The sequence below is a fragment of the Cebus imitator genome, unplaced genomic scaffold (genome assembly GCF_001604975.1).
Source record: "Cebus imitator isolate Cc_AM_T3 unplaced genomic scaffold, Cebus_imitator-1.0 Scaffold217, whole genome shotgun sequence".
NCBI classification, from domain to species: domain Eukaryota; kingdom Metazoa; phylum Chordata; class Mammalia; order Primates; family Cebidae; genus Cebus; species Cebus imitator.
The window spans coordinates 2,252,773-2,266,955 of record NW_016107532.1 but is presented as its reverse complement, the minus strand read 5'-3'; the positions used below and the strand labels follow the sequence as shown (position 1 = coordinate 2,266,955).

Genomic DNA, 14,183 nt, shown 5'->3' with positions numbered 1-14,183 from the left:
GCACGCACCACCATGCCCAGCTAATTTTTGTATTTTTAGTAGAGATGGGGTTTCACCATGTTGACCAGGATGGTCTCGATCTCTTGACCTCGCGATCCACCCGCCTCGGCCTCCCAAAGTGCTGGGATTACAGGCGTGAGCCACCGCGCCCGGCCCCGTTCTAGCTAATTTTTAAATAAGTTAATCAGGATTTAATTTGTACGCTACCCTAAGGGAAAAAATTATTAATAAAATGAGTCCTCTGGACTGTGTCCTCAAAGTATGCCCTACTGAACTTTTGGAGATATATATATCTCCCCCCAATCTGGAAAGAAGCTAGAAGTCTCCAGTGAAATTTCTGGAACAAAAGTTTAAATGATTAGATAGCCCACAGAACTTTCACTTCAAACCCTGATCATTCCTGTTCATTTTATCAATTGATCAATCTTTAACTTTTGGCCTACTAAGTAATTTAATGCATGCTGTTCACAGTAAAGCAATTTTCTTAAGGCTCTGACTAGTACTAAGGTCAAAAGGGCATTTTAACCTTTATTTTTTAGTAGCAATAGACTTTTTCTAGACATGGGTCTAGATAAAGATAGAGCTCAGCCACACCAAGCTCATATAAAAAATACTTTGCAAGAATATAAGCTTCGTGAGGTAGGATTTTTGTTCACTATTGTGACCCTACTATGGAGAACACTGCTGATAAGTAGTAGGTACTTTTCCACAAATCTAACAAATATGACAGTTACATCAATGGCTTGCTTGCATTATGTCTGTTTTTCTTGATTCCTGTTAGCTCAGATACCCACACTGTCTTGTTCTAAATGCATGTTCAAAACACTAAACACTATTATATTCTAATAATGTTTTCCTTTTTATGAGACAGGGTCTTAGTTGTGCCACAACAACCTTAGCTCACTGCAACCTCCACTTCACGGGCTCAAGCGATCCTCCCACTTCAACCCCTAAGTAGCTGGGACTACATGCACATGCCATCACACTCGGCTAATTTTTGTATTTTTTGTAAAGACAAGGTCTCACTACGTTGCCCAGGCTGGTCTTGAACTCCTGAGCTCAAGTGATCCTCCTGCCTTGGCCTCCCTAAGTGCTGAGATTGCAAAAGTGAGCCACCACACATGGCCACATCAGGTTCTTAAACAAATTAAACCACTATATCAGGTCATTAAACCATTTACCTTGAAATATCTAAGAACAGGATTATGGGGAGGGGATTACTAAAGAGGTGGGAGGGGATGGGAGAAAAGCGATAATGATAGTTTTCGGCTGTACTGAAGAAACACCAGACACTTATCCCTTACCTTATTAGCACGTATCTGTTTGTAAATGTCTGTTTGCTGACGGATTCGATATTCCAAGTCAGAAACATGAGCCTGAAGCCAGTTCCAGCGGCTGACAATAGCTGCCCGGTCTGCAGCCCATCTCCATTCTGACCTGCGTCTCCTAAAAGGAAATAAATTGAGTGAAATGCAAGAGTAGCAGTAATATGTATACCAGATAGGGTGGGGGTGGGGGTGGAATAAAACTTCTAAAGGCCCTTGCAGAGATTAACTCTAGTGTCAAGAAAAACCCAAGACAGACAGAGACAGACACTCTCTACGCCTGCTCTCTACTCCCCAGGATGCACTATAAACTTTCATATGGATATTTCCCAAATTAACTAAGTGGAAGTGCCTTCTAGCATCCTGATCCTGTGGCACACAGTTTCTCTCGAAATAGCATTAATTTCTCTGGAGATAAAAGTATTGTTCATGATAAAATAAAACATATATTAAGAATAATCTATACAGGAAATCCAACTGACACTAACCATTATTAAAACTAAGAATTCAAGAATAAAGAAAAAAAACAAAGAATTCAGCAAAAGTGTTCAGTAAAGAATATTAGGAACTAATAAAAAAATAAGAAAACATTCATTTTTAAAGTATCATTCATAACACCAACAAAACTAATGATACATTAAAAATCTTTATAGAGAAAATAATAATGCCTGAAAGCATAAAGATCTATACAAATAGCAGAATACATTTTTCTTAGGATGGCAATTCTCATGAACATCTCTAAATTTAGAGAAATTCCAACCAAATTGCCTACAGTATTTTTAATGAAAGCTGAGAAACAGATCCAAAAGTTCACATGGAATAAAGGACCAACAGCAAGAAATTTGAAAGAAAAAAAACATGATGCAAATTCACATTATCAGATATCCAAATTTGCTGCAAAACTATACAGAGCCTCAAAACTTAGAACACCACAAATAAAGGATACAGGGAAATTTTTTAAAAATCAGATCAGTGGGGAAAAGATTAAACTATTCAACAAATTGTACTAAACTGACCAGTTCTTTAGAAGGAAAAAGTAAAATTAGTTTCCTTCTTCATGATATAATTTTTAAAAACTGGCATTTCAAATTGCTAAATATGAACAGCCAAAACTTAAAAGAACATCTTTGGAACCTACTTTTCAACATACAATAGGAAATCTAATAAAAAGCAAATTATATTTTGATGGAAGATATCTAATACATATAACTGAAGATTAAGCATTCTAACAGAACTCTAAGAAATAGATTAAAAGGAAAAAAGACAATCTTAACAGAAAGATTAAGGAAATTCACATAAAAGGCAAATAATAAACATACACAAATGTGTCATTTCATTAAAATTTGGTTAAAATATAAATATTAGGTAAAACATTAAGATTCTGTTTCAAACCTAGATCTAGAAAATGCCATAGCCCGATAAAGCTAACAAGTGGTAAGAAATGGAAAAGAGCAATTCATACATTGCTGTTAACAGTTAAAACTGGCACCACCATTTTTGAAAAATAATTCGGAAATATTTGGCTAGGTGTAAAATGTGGATACCCAACCATCATGATATTCTATTTCATTTTTCTTTCGAGAGGCAGGGTCTCACACTCTATCACTAAGGCTGGATTATGGTGGTACAATCATAGCTCACTGTAACCTGGAGTTCCCATGCTTAAGCTATCCTCCCACTTCAGTCTCCCAAGCAGCTAGAATCAGGAGCATACTACCATACCTAGCCAGATTTTAATAAAAAATTTTGTAGAGATGGGGTATTGTTATAGTGTCCAGGATGCTCTCAAACTCCTGACCTTTGGCCTCTCAAAATGCTGGGATTACAGACATGAGCCACTATGCACGGCCATAAAATTGTTCTGAGAACATAAACTACACATTCCTGTGCATGAGGAAACAGGTTTACTGCAGTACAGTCTGTAATAGCTAAAAATTAATTATATTTTAATTCTGCTGAAACTGGTAAACTATAATTTATTCTTTTAATAGAACTTTCTATAGCAATAAAAATTAACTACAGCTATATGTATCAACATGACTAAATCTCAGAACATGCTGTTGAATGAAAAAATTATTTAAAAAAAAACTAAATAAGATTAAGTACACCCAAGTATTAAAGTAATCTGATGAAATACTATCTAGCAATTTAATTACTGTATCTATCCACATGACCTAATCTCAACAATATGGAATGCAAAATCTGAATGAAAGCAAAAAGAATAAACAAACATTAATAAGGATTGTTAACAAAACAGGTAACTGAATATATTTTAAAACGCATAGAACTGACATACAACAAATTTACCTCCTCATTACCTCTGGAAAGGAGATGGAGAAGTTGAATTTTAGCTCTATCTATAATATAATGTTTGACTTCTCACGTAAAAAAAGAGATAGAAATGTGGCAACATTAACATTCTTTAAATATCAGACTTGGGGTACATGGTGTCTACTGCATTCTATAATCAAAAACTTCATAATCTACCACAAAACTATTTTTCCAGAAAGCTGCAGCAGTCACACTGCCCTCAGTTCCACTTCCTATCAGGATACACACACTCACTACTAAAACTTGTGAGTGACTGCAGGTGAACTTTAACACAGTCTCCCATAAGAGCAAACTACAACATAATGTCAATAATAAAAAAGAACAAATCTGACCACAATAGGGTAAGAAATGAATAATCATACCATAGTAATTAAGACCAAGGATAGCAATGGTATTTTAACTTTTGTATGAAGCAAACATAAACCATTCAAGTCAACCACTGTGATAAAGTATTATCAATTATTTCTCTTCTTTAGAAAGAAGACATTGCACAGTTCCCTAATTTTGATGGAACCACTTCAAGATAAAAAGATACTTTTAAAGTACAGTTATCTGCTTCAATGTTGGCTGCAGGTCTAGTTTTACCCCAAATCAGGGAAACGATCTCAAGAGATCAGTAATAACCTAGAGATCATTCTTGAACAAGAAAAATGCCCCCTACCCACAAAGAGACAAAACTAGTTAACCCTCCTCATGTTTTATTTCCATCTTTTTTTTTACTCTTCAAGGCTTGCCACCTTTCTATCCTGCAAAATATTTTGGCTTCATAGATGCCTTTCATTCCTAAAGCTACCACCACACCAGGTCCCCATCTATCACTACTGGGCAACCCCGGCAGCCTCCTTAGTTGCTCATCTCAATACCAGTCAATCATACTACTTTTCCTCAATAAACTCCCCTCAGTTTTCATCCTGGGCATTCTTATGTTTAAGGAATCATGCAGCTCCTTTGTTTTAAAATACCAAAGGAAAAGAAAATTACCTAAAACATTTTAGTTCACAAGAACTTTGATAATACATTTTGCCCTTGGATATTAATGAAAGTCTTACATCCCCTAACCAGGTATTTACCTAAGTAACAATACAAAATGAGTCTCCTGATAATATGTTTTGGAGAATGGTTAATACACTAATTAAAGAAAGCCAAGGCAGCACTAAGGAACATCAACAATTCCCAATTTATGAACAAGTTTAATCTTACAAGTGTATCTCTTATAGGATGGTTTGAAACTGAAAGTGATTTCCAGGAGAAAGCTGTTACAATGTTGTTGTTCCACAAGCTACTCTAACTCTTATCATATCCAGTGAAAAATGGAAAACTTCAACTCAAGTGATCAAAAAGCATCTTGTGTTCAAAACAGCAGCAATATGAGCAGAAAGTTAAGCTGTTTTTAAAAGTGAGAGGTATATAGTTAACAAGTATGGAGTAAGTTATGAAGATGTTATACTCCAGCGGCAGAGCACCACAAAACAGTATCACAATAAGAGTTTCGTGTCTTTTGTTCCTTAACCACAAAAACAAGCCATACAAACTCAGCTACCAGAGGTAAAGATAGATTTCCTCTTTAATATTCAAAATGTAAATTTATTACTGACAATTTATAGCTCAAAAACAAGGCACACTAATTGAAATTAGGGACACATTTAGTGACATACCATGCAGACGACTTCAAAAAAGAACACAGGGCTAAGGTTGTAGAATGATACTTTAAATACAATGAGGACTTAGTTCTAATATATATAGTCATTATCAATACTGAAGAAAGCATGTGGATTCCAACACTGATGAGTCTTTCAATGCTTGTATCTGTGCTATTACTGAAATAACTGTTTGGCTACACAGGACACTAAAATGCCTCAGAACTTAGGGTTTTACTGTGTGCTTTATCCCAGTCCATATAAAAACATACATTGTATGTACTGTAGTTATCATCTGAGTGTGAATTCTTTCAACTCATATTTTGCTCCTTGCTTTTATAAACTTTTTATTGGTAAAATTGCCTTTGTCTGCATGTGCTATGTAAAAATTCATTAAAATGTTACACAATGAATTATTTTTTAGTTCCCTAAGCGTAGGATCAATATCTGCTTTTCTGATACCACATAAACAGTACAAACATCTTAATGTTAACCAGCTATGTACTGGTATTGGTTTATGTTAAGAAATATTTGTTGTGTAAAAATATTTCATTAGCTGTGAACTTAAACAATTACTTTTAGAAAGTTAGAGTATTACCACGGAGAATTTAGAATACTCTTTTGACTCTAAGAATATATTTATTATATTTACTTAAACAAAAAAAAAAAATTCCCCCAAAAAAGCTCTTTATGGGCCGGGCACAGTGACTCACACCTGTAACCTCAGCACTTTGGGAGGCCAAGGCGGGCAGATCACTTGAGGTTAGGAGTTCGAGACCAGCCTGGACAACATGGTGAAACTCTGTTCTCTACTAAAAATACAAAAATTAGCCAGGCGTGGTGGCGCACGCCTGTAATCCCAGCTACATGGGAGGCTGAGGCAGGAGAATTGCTTGAACCAGCAGGTGGAGATTGCAGTGGGCCGAGATCACACGCCACTGCCCTCCAGCCTGTGCAATAGAACAAGACTCCATCAAACTCAAAAAAAAAAAAAAAAAAAAAAAAGTTCTGTATAAACACTCTGAAACTATACAGTGAAAGAATTTTTTTCCTTGTAAATTCAGGGTTCAGTTTACATGTTGGCTTAAGATTAATTTTTGTTTTAAATTCTTTAAAGTTATCTTTAACAATGGGTATTAGTGAAAATATTCCATTAGAAGAGGACAAACAGATCAACACGGGTACTTTGAAAGGAGATTTAACTTCTCTTAAATGTGGAGGCCAAGCTTTGCTAAAATAAAAGTGCTAAGAAATGAAATTTCTGCTAACACAGGGTAAAAAAAAAATAAGACTTTTTAATATTATACCCTGTCAACTTATTAACAGTCAATGTTAAATTTAAACGGGATTACCAATAGATCAACTCTAGAAGTAAGACCAAAAGCTAGACGTTGAACCACATGGAACACTACACGTTGACTACTAGGCCTAGTGCCTCTAATAAAGTCACCTAATTCTATTCCAAGATGGGAAATTTGTATGTAAATCCAGTAGAACAGGGCTGGTGGATTATGCTTCTCTTCCTGGATCCATTAATATAAATTTTTAAAAATCTCATTGAGGCAACAACAAATATGCCAGAAAAACCTGCATGGTGGTTAATTTCAACTTTGATTCTGATTTCAGTCCTATCTCGATTCTTTCCTTTTAATGCAACAAGGGTTCTATTAGCCAACTCAAGTAAAATGACTGTTCATAGCAAGCTACACAGTGCTACATTCAATCCAAACCTGGTAGATAAACTGACAAAGAATTATGTGCTACTTCCAAGTGTTCAGGAAATTCTGAGACACCTAACTTCTGAAATCTCCAGGTTACTCAGAAAATTTTAAAAAACCAAAAGATTCAAGTAAAAATGAGATCATCCTAGAGCATACAACTGCCAGATTAACAGTTTCCAGGGTAAGAATAAGGGTCGCTGTGGGACAGGAATAAGAAATCTTGAAATTGCCGAGTCACATGAAAAAACAACAAAAAAACCACTCACAAGTAGGCACTACCTAGCTCAAAAGCAGTGTGAAACAAAGGAAAGATCAGGAGACAAGTTCTCATGTTTACTTACTTTATATAATCCTAAACATAAAAACTGATCTCTGGAAATAAGAACATATCTGCTTCACAAAGTTGTGATAGCCATAAAATGATGTAATCCCAACTGCAACCTAAAATGTGTACATTAGATAAAAATAAAAATTTATTTAATGAATATAACCTTGGATTTAAATTCCCTATCAAAAAGGTATAAAAAGAAAGAAAAATAGAATGAAAAGATTTTTAAAAAAAAACCTCTCAGAGACAAATTGAAGAAACAGAAGTGTTTTCAATTAGCAACCAGCCATATTCTGAGAGCTTCCTGAGCTTTGAACTTTAGTCATCTAAAAGTTCCACTCTAAACAGAAAAATGAAAGTAGTCTATTAGAATAGACATTGCATCATCAGTGACATTACCCCCAAATTTTAAAAAGATGGAGGTAATGAAGCACAAAAGGGAAAAAAAGAAGAGAACCAAACTGGCCAGTGTTAAATATCCAACATTTTAGTTGTAAAGTAAAACCTAGGAAAAAACTTGGATACACACTTGGTCTTAACCCATCGTCACGTGTCACATGAACTAGGTTGTGTCAGCTTTCTAGAGAGATCTGTAATAATGTGAAACAAATGTACCAGAGCCAATTCTTTTTTTTTTTTTTGAGATGGAGTCTTGCTCTGTCACCCAGGCTGGAGTACAGTGATGTGATCTCAGCTCACTGCAACCTCTGCCTCTCAGGTTCAAGGGAATCTCTTGCCTCAGCCTGCTGATTAGCTGGAATTACAGGCACCTGTCATCACACCTGGCTAATTTTTGTATTGTTAGTGAAGATGGGGTTTTGCCACATTGGCCAGGCTGGTCTCGAACTCCTGACCTGAAGTGATCCACCCACCTCGGCCTCCCAAAGTGCTGTTATGGTGTGAGCCACCATGCCCAGCCCCAGAGCAAATTCTATCTAAACTGTCAATTCATCCTGACAGACTCTTGGAATTGAACACAGCACTTTTGTTCTTACTGCTTAAACCAGATTACCTCTAACATTGAAATGAAATTGTGTGTTTTTGATTGTTTATTTCAGCCAAGCATTTAGCCCACCACGAACTCACTCCTTCCTTCCATTTAACAAATATTTAAGCAACTATTAGTTACGAAGAATTAGACTAGGTTAGAGATACAAAAACAAGAACTGTGGCTCAAGTTTACAATTTAATGGGGAAGACAGATGTTAATAATCAAATAATCATATAAAATGTAAGAACCTAATTATATCAGATTTAGACTGGGATATCTAGAAAGACTTGTGATACAAACATTCAAACAGACCTGCAAAGTATAAATTAAGACTTAGATGCACAAACTGACAGGGGTTGGGGATGTGGAGCAGAAGACAGTAAGTGGAACTGAGGTGTGTCACAAAGAAGAAATGACATGTATACACTGGTTATGTGGCTAGAGCTCTGACAGTGAAAAATGAAAAGAATGCATTCAACTTGACAATGGATAGAGGTATCCAGGGCCAGGTCATATAGAACCTGGCAATCCATGTTAACTTTATGAAACAATATAAGCAATCCTCCCCTTCCCTCATGCTCTTTTATTTATCTCGGACCTTGTTGAAATGAAAATTTACAAATTCAAGCTAAAAGATAATAAACTCCCACATAACCATCAACTAATTTCAACTATCAACTTTTGGCCAATCCTACCTCATCTAGTAACATCTACCTCCCACCCCTATGAATTATGTTTGAAGCCAATTACCTCTAAATATTTCAGTGTGTGTTTCTAAAATTTAAGGTCTTTCATGATATGTACATATACTTCATAATTTAAAAAACAGTAATGCCTTAATGTTAAATATACAGTTACTGGTTAAATTTCCTGTATTGTCTCAGTTATTCTGTCCAACTCAGAGTCAAATAAGATTCACACAGTTCATCTGGTAAATACATTTCAAGCCTTTAACACATTCCTCCTCCTCCTCCTCCTCTTCCTCCCTCACAATTTGTGGAAGAGACAGCACTATCTGTCGTCTAGAATTTCCTACATTGTGGATTTTGCTGACTGTACCTTTACCACAATGCCCATACTTTTGACCTTGATAAATTGACATTTCTAGGCCCGGCGTGGTGGCTCACGCCTGTAATCTCAGCACTCTGGGAGGCTGAGGCGGGCAGATCATTTGAGCGCAGGAGTTTGAGACCAGCCTGACCAACATAGTGAAACCCCGTCTCTACTAAAAATACAAAAAATGTTGCCAGGTATGGTGACGTGGGCCTGTAGTCCCAGCTACTTGGGAGGTTGAGGCAGGAGAATTGCTCGAAGCCAGGAGGCACAGGTTACAGTGAGCCAAGACCACACCACTGCACTCTAGCCTGGGTGAAAGAGCCAGACTCTTCTCAAAATAAAAAACATACAAACTACCATCAGTAATTTGATAATTTTGTTTTCTGTACTATGTTAAAGTTTTACATGTTTAATATTAAGACTGAGATGTTTTTAAAACACATTCAATTTTTAAAGAATAATTTAAGGTACTTTAAACTTCTTTCAATACCCATCAGTCAGATTTTTCATCAAACATGGTAAACATACATATTATATACTCTGCCTAGCATAATAAATGTAATTGTTTATCATATCTGGTGCATATAATATCATATTCGGAAAATACTGAGAAGCATCTTCTAACACTAAAACTCACATCTCTCCAGGAAAGTTTTTCCTTGTGAATAATACCTCACAATTCACTACGCTGTATTCTTCAAAATTAGCTGGATACTCTTTTGTTACTTGTATGTGCTATTATTTCCAAGTCATGTCATATATATGACTGGTTTTCAATAGATTATCAACTAGTTGAAATCTTATTATCAACTTATTTCCAAGTCATGTAATATATATGACTGGTTTTCAAGTAGTTCCCATGCATCCTTATGGGAACTACCATGTGTTTTAACTGTAAAACATTTTTTTTTTTAAAGAAAGAGAGAAAGGAAGAAAGAGAAAGAATAAAAAAAAAAGAAGAAGAAGAAAAGAAAAAAAGAAGGAGAGGAAGAATGAGGAAGAGGAAGAGGGAGAGGGAAAGAGAACTGGGGTGTTACTTTATTGCCCAAGCTAGAATGCAGTCTAAAAATGGGTATGCCTGTAACTGTGTTTAATAATAGAGACATTGGAAAAAAAAAAAAAATGAGGGAAGAAAATAACTAACAAGCAGCCAACCAATATTTCATTTAAACCTTTAAGTAGCTGTGATGTGGTACTGATAAGAGTGTATATTTTGTGTATTTAAAGTGGAGAGTTCTATAAATGTTAATTAAGTCTACTTGTTCCCGATCTGAAGTTCAAGTCCTGGATATCGATGTTAACTTTCTGTCTCATTGATCTGTCTGATATTGATGTTGAAGTCTCCCACTATTATTGTGTGGGAGTCTAAGTCTCTTTATAAGTCTTATATATCTGGGTATTCCTGTATTGGGTGCGTATATACTTAGGATCTTTGGCTCTTCTTGTTATATTGATCCTTTTATCATTATGTAATATCCTTCTTTGCTTCTTTCGATCTTTGTTGCTTTAAAGTCTTTTAGCAGCAAAAATTGCAACTCCTGCTTTCTATTTATTTATTATTTTTGCTCTCCATTTGGTTGGTAAATTTTTCTCCATCCCTTTGTTTTGAATCTTTGTTTATCCTTGCATGTGAGATGGGTCTGGATGTAGCATACCAATGGGTCTTGGCTTTTTTTGCCTGTCTGTGTCTTTGGATTGGGGGATTTAGTCGATTTAAATTTAGAATTGATAATAATATATGTGAGTTTAATGCTGCCATTTAATGTTGGCTGGCTGTTTTGTCCATTAGTTGATACAGGTTCTTAATTATGTTGATGTTCTTTATTTTTTGGTATTTTTTAGAAAGGCTGATACTGGTTGTTCCTTTCTATTTGTAGTGTTTTCAGAAGCTCTTGTAAAGCAGGCCTGGTGGTGATGAAATCTCTGAGCGCCTACTTGTTCACAAAAGATTTTATTTTTCCTTCGCTTATGAAACTTAGTTTGGCTGCATGCAAAATTCTGGGTTGAAAGTTCTTTTCTTTAAGGATGTTGAATATCGGCCCCCACTCTCTTCTGGCTTGTAGGGTTTCTGCTGAGAGATCTGCTGTGAGTCTGATAGGCTTCCCTTTATAGGTAACCTGACCTTTCTGTCTGGCTGCCCTCAGTATTTTCTCCTTCATTTCAACCCTGGTGAATCTGGCGATTATGTGCCTTGAGGTTGGTCTTCTTGAGGAATATCTCTGTGGTGTTCTCTGTATTACCTGGAGTTGAATATTGTCCTGCCTTGCTAGGTTGGGAAAGTTTTCCTGAATAATATCCTGAAGTGTATTTTCCAGCTTGGATTGATTCTCTTCGTCACATTCAGGTACACCTATCAAACATAGATTAGGTCTTTTCACATAGTCTCATATTTCTTGGAGACTTTGCTCGTTTCTTTTTATCCTTTTTTCTCTCATCTTGTCTTTTTGTTTTATTTCATTAAGTTGGTCTTCGACCTCTGATATCTTTTCTTCTGCTTGATCAATTCGGCTGTTAAAACTTGTGCATAGTTCGCAAAGTTCTCGTGTTTTTCAGCTCCATTAATTCACTTATATTCCTCTCTAAATTGTGTGTTATTGTTAACATTTCGTCATGCCTTTCTTCGAAGTTCTTAGTTTCTTTACATTGGGTTAGAACAAGTTCTTTTAATTCCTAGAAGTTTCTTATCATCCACTTCTTAAAGCCTGCTTCTGATAATGGAACACAGTCTTTCTCCATCAGGCCTTGTTCCGTTGCTGATGAGGAACTGTGATCCCCTGTGGATGGAGAGGCGTTCTGATTTTGGGTATTCTCAGCCTTTTTAGGCTGGTTTCTTCCCTACATTATAGATTTATCCATCTGTGATCTTTACAATTACCGTCTTTATAATTGGGTTTCTGAATGGATGTCCAACTTGTTGATTCCTGGTGCTAAAATCTGAGCAACCCACTGCGCCGGCCAAAACAGCAGCGTTAAGATTGATGGTGCTTTTCTGACTCTGCACCAAGAACCGCCGCATCAAGGCAGCAAAACCGCCTCGCTGGCCACAAGAGTCGCGCTGGCGACCCTTGGGGCTCCTCCACTGGGAATCACCTGGTGCGTGAGCAGCAAAAATTGATCTGAAAGTGTGGTGTCCTCTCGTTCTCTGTGCTTTCAGTGGGAGCTACAATCCCGAGCTGTTAGTGATCAGCCATCTTGGATCTCTCTCGTAAAACAATTTTTAATGGTGTCTGCACACATGTAGTTTACAAGTAAATTTGCAAGAAATAAAAACAATATAAGAGAGATTTAGCTGATGCCTTATCCTGTTTAATTCTCAAATGTTTAAATCTTTAAAACACCTAACTGAAGTGTTCTAATAGGAGGAAAAAATGGCATGACAAAGAAGTATAGAAATGGCTTACAGTTCTTGGCTGGCTGTAGGACTGAACATGACACTTGAGCATAAAGACTTCGAACAAAATATTAGCCTAATTACTGTGTCTTTTTTTTTATGGAGACGAAGTTTCACTCTTGTCGCACAGGCTGGAGGGCAATGGCGTGATCTCTGCTCGCCGAAACCACTTCCTCCCGGGTTCAAGCAATTCTCCTGCCTCAGCCTCCCGAGCAGCTGGGATTACAGGTGCCCGCCACCATGCCCAACTAATTTTTTTGTATTTTTAGTAGAGACAGGGTTTCCCCATGTTGGCCGGGCTAGTCTTGAACTTCTGACTTCAAGTGATGCACCCACCTCAGTCTCCCAAAGTACTGGGATTACAGGCATGAGCCACCACGCCTGGCTAAGACTTTAAGAAATAGTCCTTAAAGACACCGAAGTTTAGAAACAGGAACACATCTTCAAGAAAATGAGAACTTGTCAGTAAACTTCTTAGTTCTTAAAAATAAATATGGTAAAAAGGAATTGAGGAGATATGGAAACAAAACCAAAAGTAAATAAATAGAAGAAGTCCCGGAACAGGCAAGGTGGTACAGACTCCATTCTTTCTCCCAGCTCATCCCTGATCTAAGCACAATTATAAATCCTGCAAATAACACAAGAGGCAATCAAAGGAAAATTCTGAAAGGTAGAAAAGGGAAGGCAAACTAGTCAATGGCCCCAGGACTAGAGGAACAACATAGTGACAAAGGCATTTAATAAACTGTATGCAACTGAAAGAAGATAACCCAAGTTTGGTATTTCCTGGCTTCCAAGAGAGCAATAAAGAGCATCTCAGACAGGCTCATTCCTTGCCTCCACAGAAGGGAAGTATTTCCTTCAATACCAGGGAAGCACTCCAGCAACAGCAAGGGGGACAGATCAGGAGGTCTGCTAATAATAGGAAGCCAGAGGAAACGTTATTGCCCCATTTCTCAATTTGTTTTTACGGCAAATATTATGTCTAATTTGTCTCTTCCCATTATTTCTTCACCACAGGGTTTCAACCCCACTACTGCACCAAAACTGCCAGTCAAGGTCACCAATGACCTCCACTGTACTAAATCCAATGTCCAAGTTTTCGTCCTTACCACCCTTGATCCATAAGCAGGATCTAACACAGGTAATTACTCTCTCCTTCAAATACTTCATTTGTCTTTGAAGACACAGTTACCTGGCTTTTCTCTTGCCTTTCTGAATTCCTTACAAGACTGAATATACCCAATCACTAAATATTCTTTCCTACTCTTACTTTCTAAGTGATCTTACCCAAACTCATGGCTTTAAAAGTATCCAACTATGTTTCTGACTCTCAAAGTCCTGCCTCTATCTCAAACTGCTCCCCCCTCAACACCAGATTCCTATTTCTACCTGCCTATTCA

The 14,183-nt window shown here is 36.8% G+C and overlaps 1 protein-coding gene across 7 annotated transcripts in view; it reads right to left on the bottom strand.

Annotated features, from left to right (window-relative positions):
• KANSL1 (KAT8 regulatory NSL complex subunit 1) overlaps positions 1 to 14,183 on the bottom strand; it is a 215,256-nt gene that overhangs the window by 75,256 nt on the left and 125,817 nt on the right. For all 7 annotated transcript variants that reach the window (XM_017549282.2, XM_017549285.2, XM_037745984.1 and 4 more), the window contains one exon: positions 1,305 to 1,446. In XM_017549282.2, the coding sequence (XP_017404771.1) occupies positions 1,305 to 1,446 (142 nt within the window). The remainder of the gene's footprint in view (positions 1 to 1,304; positions 1,447 to 14,183) is intronic.